This window comes from Thamnophis sirtalis, unplaced genomic scaffold, assembly GCF_051295495.1.
Source record: "Thamnophis sirtalis isolate CommonGarterSnake01/CBP01778 unplaced genomic scaffold, rThaSir2_p1.2 scaffold_3, whole genome shotgun sequence".
Taxonomy (NCBI): Eukaryota; Metazoa; Chordata; class Lepidosauria; order Squamata; family Natricidae; genus Thamnophis; species Thamnophis sirtalis.
The window spans coordinates 23,862,995-23,883,722 of record NW_028261383.1 but is presented as its reverse complement, the minus strand read 5'-3'; the positions used below and the strand labels follow the sequence as shown (position 1 = coordinate 23,883,722).

The following is a 20,728-nucleotide window of genomic DNA, read 5'->3' as shown; positions in this document are numbered from 1 at the left end:
AAAGAGGATGGCAATCAGAGCACTGCGGACAACTGAGGATAACAAGCAACCTTGAAAAGGAAGACATATCAGTCCAGAAATCAAAATATTTTCCATTTCCTTCAGAGAGCCACACAATTCACTTTCCGCGGCAGGTGAGAGAGAAACAAGAGAAAAATCAAGAAGAGATTTATAGCTTGGAAAAATAGAGTGTGAAATACAAGTATACATTACATGAAAAGTCAAGGAAGATTATTTTTCCATTCAGCAAAAGAGGGAAATATCTGGAAGTTACTGGAGTGGAAAAAGTCAATGGGAAAGTCACGTAGAGCAGACAGTGTTGCAGGCCATGCTCTGGGAGGAGGAAAACAGCTTGAATCAAAGCAGAATTGAAGAAAGAACCATCCATATTTTTGACCTCCTCAAGAACATTAGTTGTGGAAAAGCTCCGTAGAGGTTCCTGTTGTGGGAAAGATACAACTTGCAAATCACAGCTGATTATGCCTGAAAGGATCCATACTGGAGAAAACCCATACAACTACTCTGAATGTAGCCAAACCTTTAGTCAGAACAACTCCGTTGTTGATCATGGAAGGACTTGCACAGGTGGGAAACCCTACAAGTGCTCCCAATGTGGTAAATGTTTCAGGGAGTATGGCACCGTGGACTCATGCCAAGAGAAAACTGTTTGAATGTCCTGATTGTGAGAAATGTTTCTGTGATAATTCCAGCCTCGTGAGACACCAGAGAACTCATACAGGAGAGAAACCCTTTGAATGTCCTGATTGTGGGAATAGTTTCAGTCGACATTCTCACCTCATTTCACACCAGAGGACTCACACAGGAGAGAAACCGTTTGAATGTCCTGTTTGTGGGAAAAGTTTCAGTCACAATTCTAGTCTGGTGATACACCAGAGGACTCACACAGGAGAGAAACCGTTTGAATGTCCTGATTGCGGGAAAAGTTTCAGTCAGCATTCCAATCTCATTGGTCACCAGAGGACTCATACAGGAGAGAAACCCTTTGAGTGTCCTGACTGTGGGAAAAGTTTCAGTCATAATTTCAGTCTAGTGAAACACCAGAGGACTCACACTGGACAGAAACCTTTTGAATGTCCCTATTGTCATAAAAAATTCAGTCACAATTCTAGCCTGATGGTACACCAGAGGACTCACACAGAAGAGAAACCCTTTGAATGTCCTGATTGCAGGAAAAGTTTCAGTTGGAATTCTAGCCTGGTGAGACACCAGAGGACTCACACAGGAGAACACCCCTTTGAATGTCCTGGTTTTGGTAGAGGTTTCAGTCAGAATTCCGACCTGGTGACACACCAGAGGACTCACACAGGAAAGAAACCCTTTGAATGTCCTGATTGTGGGAAAAGTTTCAGTCAAAATTTCTGGCTGGTGATACACCAGAGAATTCACACAGGAGAGAAACCCTTTGAGTGTCTTGATTGTGGGAAAAGTTTCAGTCGGAATTCCAACCTGGTGAGACACCAGAGGACTCACACAGGAGAGAAACCATATGAGTGTCCAGACTGTGGGAAAGATTTCAGTATTAGGACTAGCCTTCTAAATCATATGCTTATACACACAGGGGAGAAACCATTTGAGTGCCCTGAGTGTGGATGGTGCTTCAGGAAACATTCCAGCCTTATTGCGCACAAGAAAATTCACACAAGGCCACAAGTGATAAGTGTAGATGAGGCTTGAATCTCATTTTTAATGTCCCATTGTAACTCAATCTGAGAAATTGACTGTTTAATTTGACTACAAAGGATTTGCCTATTTTTTTGTAGGCAAATATGTCATGGTGTTAGACGGGAAGGTGGAAGGAAAAATGGCAACATATTTGTTTGATAATGCCTATCTGGCCATCAACAACAGAACTTGCTGGATATGGGTAGTCCTTGGGTTACGAATGTAATGGAGTCTGTCCATTCCATCCGTAACTCAAGAATTCATGGGTGTGAATCTCATACATTGAACGATATCACTCCCTGCTTTTGCCTACACATTCATTGCTTTCTCGCCCCAGATGAGCTTGGTGAGGCCTCCAGCTCCCAGAAAGCAGCCCTGAGAAGCTGCGTCCAGTCTCTTGGGGCTACTTTCTCATCGGCAAAGCACTTGAGGATTGATTTCCTTTAAAAAAAAAAAAGATTTTTTTTATTTTTATTACATAGACAACACATACATACAACAATAAAAAAACAAAGAAGAAGAAAAAACACACACACAAAAAACCCATCATCACATACAGCATGTCGTCTGGTTACAGGTGTTTTAACATTTATCATTCTTATACGTTTATTATTTCATTTAATAGGTTATAATATACAGTTTGGGTTGCTTTGTTTACCATCCCTTCCTCCTGTTGTAACACCACTTTATTTTCCCTTTTCTCCCTCCCTCCCTTCTCTACTTTCTTCCTTCCTCCTCTCCTTTCCCTTCCTTCTTCCTGTACTTTTCTCCTACTCCTGCTCTTCCTCTTCCCCTTCCTACCCTCTCTCCTCCTCTTTCTCTCCTTTCCATCCTCCTCTCCTTACCTCTTTCTTTCCACCCTCTCTCCCTTCTCTACTTCCTTCCTTCCTTCCTCTCCTTCCCCTTCCTTCTTCCCTTACCTCTCCTTTGCTCCTGCTCTTCCTCTTTCCCTTCCTACCCTCTCTCCTTCCTTTTCTCTCCCTTCCATCTTGAGGATTGCTTTCCTGTAGGCTTGGGCAGCCCTTTGCAAAAAGCCTTTGCCTTTGGGAACAGGGCTTCGGAGGGAAGTTCCTGCTCCTCCCAAGCTCCGCTAGTACCAACGAAGGCTTTTTGCAAAGGGTTGCTGAAGCCTACAGGAACGGAGTCTCCCTGCAGGCTCCCGGCAAAAGGAGGGAAGGCCTGAAGAACTGAAGCCTTCCTTCCGTTTGCAAACATCCAGATCTCAATTTGCAGAGAATAGAGGCCTTAAGTGCAAGATTGCACAAGATCTCATGCTACTGATCTCATGGTACGTTAGGCTTCTGTTCTCTGCAAATGTGGGCGGAAAGAGGAGATATTTCCAAGATACGTGACTCTTCACAACCCGGGGTGGGGAATAGGGGTGAATGTTGCAGAGCCACTATGGTCATTCATAAGTGTGAAGAACATCTGTGGTGCTGCAATATTTATTTGTTGATTTGTTCATAAACACTAGGGGACACTTATCTTTGAACGTTCGCTCAGGAAACACTCGCGACCCATGGATTACTTGTATTTATTTTTGCAGAAATTGTGCAATTCTCTGAAAATCTCTTTCTTTTTATCATGGTAGATGATAGCAATGTCACATACAGAGTCCTAGCCTTTTTCTCTCTGCCGGCCCCAAGATTTTCAGCCCCAGAATTCTCTAGCCAGCATCCATTGGGGATTGGAGCACTCAGACTATAGTTAGAGATTGTGGCTCCTCTTATAAGGAGAAAATGAGAGAAGTGAAGAGGTGGGCTTTCAAAGTTCATCTTTTCCTACGAGTTCCAGGAATTCAGTGCACCAAACATTTCTGTTCAGATTGTGTCAAGAATGAGGCACGCAAGTGGAAGAAACCATATGAATAGCAAATATGTTTGGGGTGTTTGGGGCACTGACATAACTAGTGTAACATTTCAGATGTAAAGGCTGTTCTGCCTTGCAGATGACCTTCATGGAGAAGAGCTGTAGGAATATTGAGTTTTGGAGAAAGAGGATTGTGGTTTTGAGCACAGGATTTCCAGGTTTATTCGCAGCTCCTGCTGTGGCGATCTTTGTTTTTAGGGGCCTCCTTGTTAACCTTTGATGCCTTGAGGGTGAGAGCAACACCAAAGGACTGTTACTTTTGTGGTGCCCTCCCACCCCTTGGTGGGAAGATGTGTGGGAAAAAAGTAATGCAAAGCTCTCTTCCCAACATATGGGAGATGTTTCCTGTTCTTTCATTCATCTCCCAAGGGTCCTTAACGTTTTTCAAAAATTCATCCTTCAAATAAAGAGAGGAACATTATTCCTCTGGCAGCAAAAGTGACATTTTAGGTATGCTGATGAATGATCCTGAATTTGCTGGGATCGGAAGACACCAAAGAATCCCAAGATTGTTCATTTCACCAACACCATTCAAAAACACAGGTTACGTGTCAATGACCAGGAGTAGATGAGGACCAGTGCCTGGCAGAACCAAGGGGCTCTTTAAGCCTCAGTCTCTAGCTCCAACTTATTTTGAATTTAAACGTGTACAAACTTTAATCATTTTTCCTTTCTTGGTGTCATGATAGTGCATATGTTTATCTCGTCTCACCTCCTTATGGTTAGGAGTTGGATATCCCTGCAAACTCTCTTATTGGGCCACATAAAAATATCAAACAAAAGGTAAGAAAGTCAATCTCAGAGGGGGTGGTCTACAGGGCGAATTCAAAAGCCATAAGAAACAATTAGATTGAAACAGGTCAGTTGCTACATATTCCTTCACTCCCCAGATTTTATTCCGTTGGTGGTACATGCTTTAAAACTGGTTGTCCCTCATATTAGGGTTGACTTGGTGTGCTTTTAGGGCTACCTTTTGTTGGAAACAATATGGAACTCTTATGCAACTGCTGTCTTCTGTGATTTTTTTTAACCTATCAAACAAACACAGGATTTCCTACTGGTGCACCATCCATTTATTATCCTGGCAGAACTGTTCTTAACCTAGGATTTTTTTTTAAAAAAAATAGCTATTGTGCACCCTTTGAGATGTTCAGTTTTATAGACCGTCCTAGCTTACGAGTTACTACTCAGCCTTCAAAATTACACTGGTACTGAAAAAGTAGACTTACAAGTGTTTCTCAAAGTTGTGGCCAACATAGAGTAAGTCCTAGAGGCAGGAGAACGACGTGCCTCCTCTAGTCTGGCATTTTATGATCACTCGAGCAGAGTTAAGCAAGGCTTAAAAGCTAAAAAATTCCTGACGTAGATGAGGCACGTCATTCTCTTGCCGCCTCCTTTAGAAGGTGCTTTTTTAGAGGCTTTTTTAAACAGTTAAACACTAAGCAGAGTCATCCATGATGACTCTGGCAGCAATTAGCTCAGTCTGCTTTTTCCTTTTCTTGCTTTTTTCCTTTTCCTTTTTTTTTCTTTTCATGACGGCAGGCAAGAGCAGAGTTGAAATCCTCGCTGAAACAGCTGGAAAAGGTACGAATGGGTCGGTGGGAGGGGGACGAATTCAAACTTCATCCTCCTGGTGCAACTTTGTGTTTGTGTGTGTGTGTGTTTGAGAGAGGGGGGAGGGAGCATATTGAGACAGTTCTTTAGTTTATGCACTATGTAACACTCTAATACTATGCCTTTGGGTCTTCTGAAATTTTATTTATCCAATCATAAGCAAAAACAATGTTTTCAGTAGAATGAATCTCCACTTCTGCTTACACCTGCCAGCCCAAATGCTTCTAGTGGTATTGCTAACATGGGCTGAGGAGGAAAACCTAAACTTTCTGAATCCTGGTGCAGGATGTGTGTGTTTGAGAGAGTGGGGGAGAGAGGGAGGAAGGAGGGGAAGGGAGAAGAAAAAGAAAGAAGGAAACTTATTTAGCAAAGGAGAAAAACAAATGCTGTTGCTTTAAATTGGAACTGAGCATGCCTGGCTGTGGAATTCTGGGAGTTGAAATCCACAAGTAAAAAAAAATTGCAGCCTCACCAGCCATAAACCTCACCTCACGTCACTGGTCTGGGGATGGGAGAGGACAGGAAGGCCTGGAGGATGTTTATCACATTTCCTTAAGGTTAGAACTTGGATACCCTTGAAAACTCTTATTGGACAGAAAGATATCAAGCAAAATTTAAGAAAGCCTATCTACCAGTCAGAAGGGATGGTCTACAAGGTGAATTCAAAAGACATAAGAAGCAATTAGACTGAAAAATGTCACTTGCTTCATATTCCTTCACTCCTCAGATTTTATTACACGTTTCACTATTTCACTTGGCTCAGTGGCAAAGGTCGGTTGCTAGGAGTCGAAAACGACCTGCTACCATGGAATCAGTGAAAACATTCCAAACGCCTTGGTGGAGATTGGACATCCGTGTTTTTCCACCTCCTGCCGCTAGATGGCGTTCAAGCAAAGTCTGTGCCTAGAAAGCCATCAACACATTAGTGCCACCCGTGCTTGAGCTTAAAAAAGGGAGTTTTAAATCATTGAGTACTGCATTGCTAGAAAGGAGGGGAGAAGAGAAGCTCAGAGGAACTTCCTGTTCCGGATGACTCGTGGGAGGAAGGAGGTGTGCAGAGCGGCTTTTGTGCTCTTCCAAGGATCGAAGCAGCAGCTGGAAGGTGAGTGGAGGGCCGGTGGGAAGAGAGTCCTGGAGCAAGTCGGGCTGTTCGGTTCCCTCCACGGCCTGAAAGCAGAGAAGCAACTGGGCTGCAGCATCTCTGCTGCTGCTGCTGCAGGTTCCTTCCCGCCCCGAATTTAAACCCTCTGGTGCTGCACGCTGTGAAACTGGTGGCTGCAATTTTCCTTCTGGTAGGAAGATTGAAAAAATCTCCTTGCAGTGAAGGTGGATTCTTTGGGAATGGCTTCCCTCCAGAGGTTGTGGGTGCTCCCATGACGCTGTGAAACTGGTGGCTGCAATTTTCCTTCTGGTGGGAAGATTGAAAAAGTCTCTTTTAAATTAAGGTGGATTCTTTGAGAATGGCTTCCCTCCAGAGGTTGTGGGGGCTCCCACCACTGGAGGGCTTTAAGAGGAGATTGGACAGCCATTTGTTCAGGATGGAATAGGGTCTCCTGCCTGAACAGGGGACGGACTAGAAGACCCTCCCAACTCAAGTATTCTCTTATGGACCTGATGTTTTCTGGGCAACAAGGTCGGACTGATGTTCCTCTGGTCTTTTCTGGGTTGCTGTTGTTTTGTTTTACTTTCATTTCTAGCTAACAAGCACTGTGTTTCCTATTGGTGCCCCTAGCCATGTATTAACCAGTTCAACTGTGCTTAACCCAGCATTTTTTTAAAAAATAGCCTTATAGTTTTGACTGTTCAGGTTTATTTATAAAATGTATTGGCCACCAACCTTACCATGTCATAACTGTGGGCGGCCTAGAAACATAAAATAATACATACCCATTAAAAGCTAAATAAATTGTTGGAAGAAAAATCTGGTCCTGTTCCAAGCTCGGGAGAAAGGAGCTGAAAATAAAATGGAGGCTGATTGGAAAGAAGGATTCTGTTTACTGATGAGCAGAACCAACAGCATCATGTTGTTCTGGGTGACAAAATAGGGTTGGGATAGGTGGGCTTTATACATCCTTTGGGGTTGTGCAATATAGTGAGATTCTATTGTAATGGTCCTGGGTTAATCCTACTATATCCTAAAAGTCTTGTCCTTCTTAATCCCATCAGCTGGAGCTGAAAGTGTTTGGTTTGTGAATAGATTGGCCCGGTCTCTCTTAATGGGCACAAAATCTACCTCTCTAAAGACTAGAGCCAAGGTGGCGCAGTGGTTAAATGCAGCACTGCAGGCTACTGCTAGATCAGCAGTTCAGCGGTTCAAATCTCACCGGCTCAGGGTTGACTCAGCCTTCCATCCTTCCGAGGTGGGTAAAATGAGGACCCAGCTTGTTGGGGGCAATATGCTGACTCTCTGTAAACCGCTTAGAGAGGGCTGAAAGCCCTATGAAGCGGTATATAAGTCTACTGCTATATTCAGGCATCTGCTGTTGCAGGCTGCTTTCCATTTCTCCTTTGGAGAAATATAATACTCTGCCTCTTTTAATATTCCCCAAAATATTTCATTGGGGGATGGGGGGTTCCCACAAAATTAATACCAAAGATTAAAATCAAGGACATATAGGGAAGGCGGGGTGGGGGTGAATGGGGGTGGGGGAGGTAGGATCTACTACTTGATCAAGGATGAGCATACCATTGGCTCACTGAGCCTTCCAAGTTACGATGGCACTGTAGAAGCAGTTGTAGTTATGAAGGTGGAGGAAAAAGAGTTGCACCAATTTGGATTCTGCCAACTTGTGCGCTTTTATATCGTGGTCTGAGCATCCAACACTCATAATCCCCATTTGTGACCTTCCAGCTGGCTTCTGACAAGCAAACTCAGGAAGTTGCAAGCCATGGTGATGTGAAATTACCTTTAACAAGCCGCAGTGATTTGTTTGAGAACTGCAGAGGAACAAATGTAAGTTGCCACTTTCATGTGACCTCATGCTTCATGATTGGGGGGCTTAGTGGCACAGATGCTAGTCCCAACTGCAGTCAGTAAGTGAGGAGTACTTCAATTGGGATGTCACAAAAGGGGTTGTGGAAAGTATTTTCTGCCCTTACTTGGAGCTCATAGCTTCCATGGACATAACTTGTGCTTCAAATCTTGCAGATGGTTTTGGCATCATTTTGTCAGTTAAAGCATCTGTAAAGTTAAGTGTCATGCAGATTGACAGGTTTGTCTAGGTAAAACAAAAGATAGAGTTTACATGTGTGTGTTGATAAGCCAACACATTTATTCATCTGAATAAAGATAGGTCCCACCACTGTGCATGACGGTTTGTGCTAATATGCTGTGTTTGGTTTTCGTCAAACATGTCACTGCATTAAGGCTGAACATCTCCACTTTGGTCTGTTCTGTTCAAAGAACAGTATTCCAAAAGTCCTGTGATTTATTCAGATGCCACTTTGCAAATCTCAGCTATGCTGCTATGACTTTTTTATAGACAAAAGGATTTCTCCTCACGGCCCTTCCAAACAAACCATACTTGTTCAGTCTTTTTCTAATTGCACTGTCATGAATCTTAACATTTAACATGCTAACTGAAGCCTGTAAAGCCGTGGGTCTCAACCTTCCTAAGGCCGCGACCCTTTAATACAGTTCCTTATGTTGTGGTGACCTCCAACAATAAAAGTATTTAATGTTTTCTGTATTTTTTCAAAAATATGTGTTTTCTGATGGTCTTGGGCTACCCCTGTGAAAGGGTCATTCGACCCCCAAAGGGGTCCCGACTCACAGGTTGAGAAACACTGCTGTAGAGTCTGAGATATAACTCTTTGTTTTTTAGCAATTTCTCTGGCCATTCTATCGTCTGACCTTGGGGCGAACTTTCTTGCATGTCCACTCCTGGGAAGATTGGCAACTGTCTGGAATGTTTCCCACTTGTGAATAATCTTCCTCACTGTCGGCTGGCAACTCCCCAGGGGAGGGCCTTCTCTGTAGCTGCTCCGGCCCTATGGAACGATCTCCCCGTTGAGATCCGGACCCTTACTACCCTTCCGGCCTTCCAGAAAGCGATTAAGACCTGGCTGTTCCGGCAGGCCTGGGGCTGTTGATTTATCCAGCCCCATCCTAAGTTATGAATGTTGTGGAATTTTTAATGTTGTTTTTTTTATTCTTTGTATGTCCCCCCCCCTTCCTTTTTTACCTGTAAGCCCCCCTGAATCTTCCGAGAGTGGGCGGCATACAAACCAAATAAATACAAATACAATACTGTAGAATGATAGATTTTAAATAGTTTGGAAATGGCCTTTTAAACATTCCCAAATTGATGGGCAGCAACAATTGTTTCTCTTAAGATCATTGCTGATGTCTTTATTCTTTGGCATTGTGTTAACACACACCTCAATGCCAGGCACCACGAAACTCCTACAACTTTGGATTTTATAGATGTATTCATACTTGCTGATGATCAATTGATCAAGGGTACTTAATAGCAGTACTTGGCTGCTACTTCGCGTTTTATATTATGGAAGCAGTGAGAATTTTCCTAATGGTGAGAACAAGTAACCAGCAGAATGGCTTGTCATCAGAAGTTGTGATGGAAGCTTTTGAGAGAGATTAGAGAGCCATTTATTTGAAATGGTGTAGGGTCCCCTGGTTTAGCAGGTGTTGGATTAGAAGAACTCCAAGGTCCCTTCCAATTCTGTTATTCCCTTCTGTTCTGTTGCAATGATATTTATGATATCCTGGTAAGTTTAACCATAGAAATGAAAGAGGATGTATTTTCTTTTTCAATTGACTGTATTTGAAAACAACCTTTTGCAATGCTAAGAATTTGTGATTGACCCAGTCAACAAGTGGATTTCATGATTGAATAGATATTCGAACTTGGATCTGGGTAGTCTTCCAGTCATGATTAATGTAAGAGCTTCTTTGAGTATTGTGGCATGTTTGCTTTTTCATTGTAATGTAAATGTTTTTCCCCTTCATCATTTGCAACCATTTCATGCAAAGATACATTTTTATTTGTTTCTTCTAGGATGGCAATAAGAGCAATCTGGACAACTGAGGATAACAAGCAACCTTGAACAGCTAAGCAACTCAGCACAGAATTCAAAATATTTTCCATTTCCTTCAGAGAGCCACACAAGTCTTCACCTTCCTCAGCAAGTGAGAGAAAAACAAGAGAAAATCAAGAGGAGATTTCTAACAGGGAAAAATTAGAATGTGAAATCCAAACATACGTTACATTAAAAACCAAGCAAGATTATTTTCCATTCAGCAAAAGAATGGAATATCTGGAAGTTACTGTGGAGGAAAAGGTCAATTGGAAAGCCACATAGGGCAGACAATGTTGCAGGCCTCACTCTGGGAGGAAGAAAACATCTTGAATCCATAACTAAACAAGGTACCATCCATATTTTTGACCTCCTCAGGAATATTAGTTGTAGAAAAGCTCCATAGACAAAAGATACATCTTGCAAATCAGAGCTGATTATGCCCGAGACGGTCCAGACTGGAGAAAAGCCATACAATGCTCCAAATGAGGCAAAACCTCTGATCAGAACAACTCCATTGTGGTTCTTGGAATGACCCACACAGGAGAGAAGCCCTACAAGTGAACCAAAGGAAGTGAATGTTAGCAAGCATGGCAACGTGGACTCACACGGAGGAGAAACTGTTTGAATGTCCTGATTGTGAGAAATGTTTTTGTGATAATTCCAACCTGATGATACACCAGAGGATTCACACAGGCGAGGAACCCTTTAAATGTCCTGACTCTGGGAATAGTTTCAGTCAAAATTCTCACCTCGTTTCACACCATAGCACTCATACAAGAGAGAAACCCTTTGAATGTTCTGTTTGTCAGAAAAGTTTCAGTAAGAATTCCAGCCTAGTGACACACCAGAGGACTCACACAGGAGAGAAACCCTTTAAATGTCCTGATTGTGAAAAAAGTTTCAGTCAGCAATCCAGCCTGGTGACACATCAAAGGACTCACACAGGAGAGAAACCTTTTGAGTGTCCTGATTGTGGTAAAAGTTTTAGTCACAATTCCAGCCTGGTGAAACACCAGAGGACTCACACAGGAGAGAAACCCTTTAAATGTCCTGACTGTGGGAAAAGTTTCAGTCAGAATTCCAGCCTAATTGGCCACCAGAGGATTCACACAGGAGAGAAACCTTTTAAATGTCCTGATTGTGGTAAAAGTTTCAGCAAGAACTCCAACTTGATTCAACACCAGAGGACTCACACAGGAGAGAAACCATTTAAATGCCCAGATTGTGGTAAAGGTTTCAGTCAGAATTCCAACCTTGTAACACACCAGAGGACTTACATCAGGAAGAAATTGTTTGAATGTCCTGAGTGTGAAAAATGTTTCTGTGATAATTCCAACCTGGTGATACACCAAAGGACTCACACAGGAGAGAAACCATTTGAATGTCCTGATTGTGATAAATGTTTCAGTACCAGTTCCAGCCTAGTTAGACACCAGAGGATTCACACAGGAGAGAAACCGTTTGAATGTCCTCATTGTGGTAAAAGTTTCAATACCAATTCCAGCCTGGTGACACACCAGAGGACTCACACAGGAGAGAAACCTTTTGAATGTTCTGATTGTGAAAAATGTTTCGGTGACAATTCCAGCCTGGTTAGACACCAGAGGATTCACACAGGAGAGAAACCCTTTGAATGTCCTGTTTGTGGGAAAAGTTTCAGTAACAATTCCACTCTTGTGACACACCAGAGGACACACACAGGAGAGAAACCCTTTAAATGTCCTGACTGTGGGAAAAGTTTCAGTCACAGTTCCTATCTCATTGGCCATCAGAGGATTCATGCAGGAGAGAAACCATTTGAATGTCCTGTTTGTGGGAAAAGTTTCAGTCAGAATTCCCACCTCATAGAACACCAGAGGACTCACACAGGAGAGAAACCCTTTAAATGTCCTGAGTGTGGGAAAAGTTTCAGTCAGAATTCCACCCTGGTTCAACATCAGAGGACTCACACAGGAGAGAAACCCTTTGAATGTCCTGACTGTGGGAAGAGTTTCAGTCAGAATTCCACACTGGTTCAACATCAGAGGATTCACACAGGAGAGAAACCTTTTAAATGCTCTGACTGTGGGAAAAGTTTCAGTCAGAATTCCACCCTGGTTCAACACCGGAGGATTCACACAGGGGAGAAACCATTTGAATGTTCTATTTGTGGGAAATGTTTCAGTCAGAATTCCCACCTCGTGGAACACCAGAAGACTCACACAGGAGAGAAACTGTTTAAATGGCCTGATTGTGGGAAAAGTTTCAGCAAGAATTTTAAGCTGGTGACACACCAGGGGACTCACATAGAAGAGAGACCCTTTGAATGTCCTGATCTTGGAAAAGTTTCTCTTGGAGATCCTAGCTCATGTACCAGTGGACTCACACAGGAGAGAAACTGTATGAGTGTCCTGTTTGTGGAAAACGTTTCAGCTGCAATTCACACCTGGTGACACACCACAGGGGAGAAACCATACAAGTATCCAGACTATGGGAAAGATTTCAGTATTAGGACTAATCTTCTAAATCATATGCTTATACACACAGGGGAGAAACTATTTGAGTGCCCTCAGTGTGGATGGTGCTTCAGGAAACATTCCACCCTTATTACACAAACGTGACACCCCCAAGTGATGAGTTTAGAGAAGGCTTGAATTTCATTTCAATTACAATGTCCCATTGTAAGTCCAGCTGAGATATTGACTGTTAAATCGTGACTAATTTACCTTTCTTTGTTATGTAATGGTATTAGATGGGAAGGAGGAAGGAAACATGGCAACATATTAGTTTGATAATGCCTATCTGGCCATGAGCAGCATAACTTGCTGGATATGGGTAGTCCTCGGGTTACGAATGTAATGGAGTCTGCCCATTCCATCCGTAACTCAAGAATTTGTGGGAGTGAATCTCGCACATTGAATGACATCATTTCGCCCACCCATTCGTTGCTTTCTCGTCCCAAATCAGCTTGATGAGGCCTCTGGCACTAAGAAAGTAGCTACGCACAGTTTCTCGGGGTTGCTTTCTCAGCAAAGCACTTGACCATTGCATTCCTGTAGCCCTATGCAAGGACCCTTTGCCTTTAGGAAAAGGGCTTCAGAGAGATGCACCCACTCTTCCCAAGCTCCGCTGGTTTCAACAAAGGCTTTTTGCAAAGGGCTGCCAAATCCTACAAGTACGGAATCTCCCTGCATGCTTCAGCAAAAAAATGGCAAAAGAAGGAAAGGCCTAAAGGACCGAAACCTTCCCTCCATTTGCAAACATCCAGATCTCAATTTGCAGAGAATAGAGGCCTTATGATTGAGATTATACAAGATCTTGCGCTACTGATCTCACTGTATGTTAGGCCTCTGTTCTCTGTGGATGTGGGCAAAAAAATTGCAACAGAGAGGAGGTAAGTGAAGTTCCTGTGAAGACTCGGATGGAGGAGGGGCAGAATAGCAATAGCAGTTAGACTTATATACCGCTTCATACGGCTTTCAGCCCTCTCTAAGCGGTTTACAGAGTCAGCATATTGCCCCCAACAACAATCCGGGTCCTCATTTTACCCACCTCGGAAGGATGGAAGGCTGAGTCAACCCTGAGCCGGTGAGATTTGAACAGCTGAACTGCATAACTGCAGTCCGCTGAAGTAGCCTGCAGTGCTGCATTTAACCACTGCGCCACCTCGGCGGGGTGAATGTTGCAGAGCCTTGGGTCATTTGTAAGAGTGAATATGCTGTGGTGCTGCAATATTCATAATTTCATAATTTCAGGATTTTTATGGTAAACACTTGGGGCGCTTATCACATAACAAATGTTCGCTAAGGGAACACTCATAATCTGAGGATCACTGTATTTATTTCTGTAGAAATTGTGCATAAAAATCTTTTGGGGAGTGTTCTTTGCATTTTTATCCTGGGAGATGATAGAAACGCCGCATACAGTGTCCCAACCTTTTTCTACCTGGGTGCCTTTGAGATTTTCAGCCCCAGTATCTCTTGGGGATTGGAGCACTAAGACTACAGTTAGAGATTGTGGCTACTCATATGAGAAAGCAAGAGGAGACAAGTAGTAGAGGGGTTTTAAAGTTTTATCTTTTCCAAATAGTTCCAGGAATTCAGTGCACCAAGAATGTTTGTTCAGATTGTGTCAGGAATGAGGCACCAAAGAATTCCAAGATTGTTTGTTTCCCCAACACCAGTCAAAAAGACAGGTTACATTTTTTTTAGTAGCTCTCATATGAAGGACATGCAACAATCAGGACCAGGCCAGGTATGTGGAGAAACCGAGGGGCTCTTGGCCTGAGTCTTAAGTCCAAGTGATTTCATATTTAAACATATGCAAAATTTATAAAATTTAAAATAGTAAACATATATTTAGTCAGACGTGCATTTCCTCAGAATCAAAATTTGAAGCTGAGATTGAAAGGGGTAAAGTATATGTTGTTTGGAGGATACTGGATGTTGAAAACTGCAGCATTAATTTAGGGCTAGAGTAGCAGGAACAGCTGAATGGATAGATTTTGTGGGGAGGAAGAAGGCCCAGTTTGGTAGCCACCATCCTAGAGCCTGAGGGGCGTCATTTCTGGTCCTGCTTTAGGGACAAAGCCATCTCAGAGACCTTGGCGTCTCCAGGCCTCTCAGGCCTTGGAAAGGGGAAATCTGCGTTCAAAAAAACTTGCCAAGGAAACTGCAGGTAAATGGGAGTGCAGAATAACTCCCCAAAACCTATTATTGCAACTGAGTGAAGCTAGAAGAATGAACCATGACCTACTTAGCATCTCAAGATTAGGGAAGTGCTGTGCTATAAACGTTTATGAAGATCTTGCCTGTGTGCTCAGCCACCAAATGATTTCCAGCTTCATCCGATCAATAGAAACAATGAAACGTGGAAAGATAACTGAAAACAGCTATTCTCCTTGCTTCCAAATCACATCTAGATAGGAGATTTTATCTGCCTCCTTGCAGAGCCTAAATCTCAGTAGAGGGAAGAATTGCTCTGAGCAGCCTTCCAATTTCCACAGGAGTTTGATTTATTATTTGGAAACAGTTGGAAAAGACTTGGAGGGCACTATTTTGCAGAAAGCTGATATACGTATAGGTTCCTGCACTTAATGAGTGACACAATGGAGATCAAAACCTCTACATCCCAAAACTTTATGACTGATTTCCTGTGGCTCCCAAGGATTTAGGACCTGGGAGGATCAGTTGCTCAAATATGTGCAGAGGAACAAGGATATTTTCTCTACCCACAGGTAGCAAGCAGTAACCAGATCCTCATGGTTGACTCCCACTTAAGGACTCTGAACGAGGTGGGATCCCAGGGAATGAGACTGGAAAAACAGGCCATGTTTTTCATTGCTTGCTGCCCAGGGCTCAGATGTAGAACAGGAAAACACACACACACACACACACACACACACTGTAGTTTGTAGGGACCCACGAAGCTCTTTGGAGGGGAGTCAAAAGTCTATTTCCTCCTGCTGATGCTGTAAGTTCCCTGGGGAAGGTCTGATTTCTCTGAGGAAACACTACTAATGGTGGGAGCCTCCCAGAACAACAAGCCAGTTGGAAGGACATCAGTTATGCTGCAGAAAAAGTGAATCCAAGTCTCTGAAGTGACACTCAATGCCTAGTGATTTAAAGGATTCCTGATTACAGGTTTCCTGACAGCAACACACAAGCTTTTTCAGGTGTTTCTTCCCCCTCCCCTCTGTCTCTCCGTCTCTCCCTCCCTCCCTCTCTGTCTCTCTCTCCCTCCCTCTCTCTCACACACACAACCTGTGGACATCGCAAACATCTCAGTGAGAGCAACCTGCCAACTCTCTGGCAGTCAATGGGGGAGGAAGAGAGATAAAAGAAAGTAGCATAAAGGAAACATAGTGGCCCAAACTTGTCTCATCTAAAGCAACCAAATCAATTGAAAGATTCAACGTATATTAAGTATTGAAACTATCACTGTGCACACTGGATCCCAGCAAAGCCACTGGCAGCTTTTTGAGCAGCCCTGACCTAAAGCAGATCCACAGCTTATATACTGTTGGCCCACTACATTATGAAGATATAGAAACACCCTATAGAGTACAGCACTATGATTTAAAGGAGAGAAATTCTTTAAACGTCCTGACTGTGGGCAAAGTTTCAGTCTAGAGTTCCAATATCGTTCCACACCAGAGTACTCACACAGGAGTGAAACCTTTTGAATGTCCTGTGGGGAAAATTTCAGTCAGTTCCATCCAGGGTGGGATTGAAAAATGTTAGCAACAGGTTCTCTGCCGGGGATGAAGCTAGACCTGGATACAGTGGGCTGCTCTTGCCCAAGCAGTTCCAAAATTAAATGCTTCCTTTCCTTGCAAGTAGGTACAAACATCATTAAAGGGTAAAACGATGAACGAAGAAGGGAAGTTCTGTAACCAGAAAAACTGAGAATGAAAATAATGTATTCCAGTTAAATTAGAAGTGGTTCTTTGTGAAGGATCTGTGAAAGTTTTGGAATATTGAAATAAGGCCCAAGGAAAAAAGTGATTAAATTAATTAGTAAACTGAACACCACTGTAGAACATTTCTCACCAAAAATGCAATTTAAAGGAGAGTAAGATTTTACACTTGGGCAAGAAAATAACCAAATGCACCTGGCTCAACTGGAAGTAACTGTGAGATGGAAACTTTTCAAACAGATCCAATGTAGAAATAAGAAATTTCCTGACAGTGAGAACAATTAATTAGAGGAATGGGATGCCTTCAGAAGCTATGGGATACCATCACTGGAGGTTTTTAAGAAGAAATGTATCCATAATAGTATAGGGCAGGGGTAAGCAACCCACGGTTCTGGAGCCGCCTGTGGCTCTTTCATCCTTCTGCTGTGGCTCCCTGTTGCTAGTCGGCACCACAACTTTGAGAGGAGCTTCTGTTGCGGTGGGGAAGCAGGACGTGCCAGGAAGAGACTTTATGGCAAGGGGCGGGTTTTCCAGTCAGCTCCATAATTGCTAGGGCTTTTGGTTAGGACAGGTAGAGCAAAAAGGATGCCACAATAGGAGGAGACTATGGTGGGGAAACCAGACTTCCGGTCGACTCCAGAATTGAACGGGGGGCTTCTGATTAGGATTTCTGTGACTCCTTTGGGTGTTTAGGGTTGCTGAACCCTAGTATAGAATGTTATGCTTGAGCAGGGGTTGGACTAGAAAACCTCCATGGTCCCTTCCAACTCTGTTGTTCTTTATAGATCTCTCCATTCAGTCTTACCAAGAGAATGGTGATAAACAATACTTGGAAATGTACATCAGGTCTTCTGACAGCAAAATCTCATCTTAGTATCAAGGGGAAGATGACTTTGAAAAAGCTTCTTCTCTCACCATAACATGTAGGACAAGGCGAGGAGAGGCCAGGGGAGGCACCCCTCAATGTGAATGACATCGAGTTGGCCATGGCCACCCAGCCACATGACCCACCCAGCCACATGACCACCCCAAGCCACGCCCACATAGCCACGTCCACCTAACCATGCCCACAGGCCCTGTTGTTAAATTATTTGAATCCCACCACTGTTCAGGGAATGTAAACACTTTAACCAACTGGCCCAGAAATTCCTGTCTCATTCTTCTCTCTTTGCTCACGAAGGCTTTGTGTCAATATTCTCTTACAACCAGATTTTAAGCAGTTCACAACCATTGGGGTGCAGGGGCATCTCAGAGGTTTGTTAGTGTATGTAACTCAGTGGTCTGAACATTGTAGCACCCCCTCCATGGTCATGTGATTTACGTTCAGATGTTTGGCACCTGGCTCATATTTGTGACCGTTGTTCTGCCCTGAGGCCAGATGATCCCCTTTTGTGACCTGCCTACAAGGAAAGTCAATGGGGGAAGCCAGATTCGCTTAATGACAGTATTACAAATTGAACAACTGCAGTGATTCATTAACAAATGTGGCAAAATAGTCATAAAATGGGGCATTTCTACTCTATTCTATTCCCTCCAAGGTCCCTTCAGCTCTACCCTGATTGATTGATCTTGAAAGCTGCAGCCTTGAATTTGCTGTGGGAGCAGCAGGAACAGGTCAATGGGTAGATTTTGTGGGGAAGAAGAAGATACAGTTTGGGGTAGTCATTGAAGGCACCAGGTTAGAGATAGATAAACACTCAGTTCCAGTCCCACCTGAAGGGGAAAACCATCCATTCAATTTTGGCCACTCCTCTCAAGCTTAGGAAGGGGGTAAACCCCTTCCAAAAACCTCTGTCAAAGAAGCTGCAAGGCCAGGCATCAAGACTGACCCAAAGGCACCAAAAATGAAGCTAAGTAGTATCAAATTTCACACGGCTCAGTTGCAAAGGTGGGTTGCTAGGAGTCGAAAACTAATAATCAGTGAAAACGTCTTCCAAATGTCTTGGTGGAGACTAGACAGGTGTGTTTTTCCACCTCCTGTCGCTAGATGGCGGTCAGGCAACATCTCAGCTTAGAAAGCCATCAATAATACAATAGTGCCATCTGCGCTTGCACTTAAAAAGGGAGTTTTAAACCATTTAGTACTGCATTGCTAGAAAGGATGGGAGGCGGAGGAGAAAAGTAGAAGAACTTCCTCTTTCAGATCACTCATGGGAGGAGAGTGGTGTGCAGAGCGGCTTTTCTGCTCTTCCCAGGGTCGAAGCAGCAGCAGCAGCTGGAAGGTGAGTGGAGGGCAGGTGGGAGGAGAGTCCTGGAAGCAGAGAAGCAACTGGGCTGAAGCATCTCAGCTGTTGCTGCTGCAGGTTCCTTCCCTCCCCAAATTTAAGTCCACTGGTGCTGCACGCTGTGAAACTGGTGGCTGCAGTTTTCCTTCTGGTTGGAAGATTGGAAAAGTCTCCTTCCAGTGAAGGTGGATTCTTTGGGAATAGCTTCCCTCCAGAGGTTGTGGGTGCTCCCATCACTGGAGGGTTTTAAGAGGAGATTGAAGAGCCATTTGTTCAGGATGGAATAGGGTCTCCTGCCTGAACAGAGGATGGACTAGAAGACCCAACTCAATTATTCTCTTATGGAACTGATGTTTTCTGGGCAACAAGATCGGACTGATATTCCTCTGGTCATTTCTGGGTTGTTTTACTTCCATTTGTTTTCATATTGGGGGCCCCATCGATGTATTTACCAGGTTCAACTGTACTTAATCCAGCAATGTTTTTTTTTAAATGAACATTTTGATTATTCAGTTCTATTTATTTATAAACTTTATTGGCCCACAACCTTACCATGATTTAACTGTGGGTGGCTTAGAGACATAAAAATGCATGCACATTAAAACACATTAAAGGAATAGATGTAGGTTGGCACAGTCATGTGACATCATGCTTCATGACAGAGCCACTTGGTGATACAGATGCCATTCCCAACTGCAGTCAGTAATTGAGGACTACTTCAATTGGGATGTCACCAAAGGGGTTGTGGAAAATATTTTCTGCCCTTACTTTGAGCTCATGGCTTCCTTGGGCATAACTATTGCTTCAAATCTTGCAGAAGCTGTAGGCATCATTTCATCCATTAGAGCCCCCACTTCTGTAAAGTTAGTGTCATGTAGATTGACAGGTGTGGCTCAGTAAAACAAAAGAGAGAGTCCAAGCTTGTGTGTTGAGAAGCCACTGCTTTTATTCGTCTGATGGGGAACCCAGAGCAGAGTGCAAGGCAGATATTTATACATTTCTTTGCTTTTGCTTCATTACATAAGAGGCAGCTGGCACACGGCAGATAAGGTATAGAAATATAGAAATTATAAAAATTATAGAAATAGTCAAGTATGCCTTCTGTGGTTTTGGTCACATGCCTAACCCACAGGCTAGTGGTTTCCTGTGAACGTTTCCATGGCCCCAGAAGCCTGTTGAGGCCTGAATTTCAGCCTTGGCATCTCAAAACATGAGCAATCATCAAATTCATCAGGTTCCCGATTAACATTGTGACTGTAACAATTTTAATTATTTCTTTGGGCTTGAAAGACATGGATTATCTCTATATTGTAGATGTGTGTATTTGTATTTCTGAATGTACATATTTCCAAACGTATGATCTATCCCCAGGACTTCCTCATATACAGTAATGTGAAAAAGGAAGTACACTCTCCTTGATTTTTATGGTTTTACATATCAAGACATAGTAGAAATCATTTGGACTTAGAAGTTCTTAAAAGTAGGTAAATACAACCACAGATGGACAACAACACATGACATATTACATCATTTATTATATCATTTATTTTATAAAAAGAAAGCCAAAATGGAGAATTCATGTGTGAAAAATCTTTGATTCAATAATATGTAGAATCACCTTTAGCAGCAACAACTAGAAGTAATTCTTTTCTGTGTGACTTTATCAGTCCCTTGCAGCGTTGTGCAGGAATATTGGCCCACTATTCTTTACAGCATTGCTTCAGTTCATTGAGGTTTGTGTGTGTCTATGTGGGGGGTGTTATGCACAACTCTCTTGAGGTCCTGCCAATTCAGTTGAGGTCTGGAGTTTGACTGCCATTGCAACACCTTGATTCTTTTCTTTTCCAGCCATTCTGTTGTAGATTTGCTGATCTGTTGTGCGACCATTGTCCTGTTCCAT

General features: G+C 43.1%; 2 protein-coding genes across 2 annotated transcripts; both read left to right on the top strand.

Annotated features, from left to right (window-relative positions):
- On the top strand, positions 1 to 2,210 carry LOC148047620 (uncharacterized). The gene has a single exon (XM_087711721.1). The coding sequence runs from the start codon at positions 568 to 570 to the stop codon at positions 1,693 to 1,695; it is 1,128 nt and encodes a 375-aa protein (XP_087567847.1). The 5' UTR covers positions 1 to 567; the 3' UTR covers positions 1,696 to 2,210.
- A 7,978-nt stretch (positions 2,211 to 10,188) lies between these two features.
- LOC106537832 (uncharacterized) lies at positions 10,189 to 14,060 on the top strand. The gene has a single exon (XM_087711646.1). The coding sequence runs from the start codon at positions 10,782 to 10,784 to the stop codon at positions 12,636 to 12,638; it is 1,857 nt and encodes a 618-aa protein (XP_087567772.1). The 5' UTR covers positions 10,189 to 10,781; the 3' UTR covers positions 12,639 to 14,060.
- Positions 14,061 to 20,728: the final 6,668 nt, after the last annotated feature.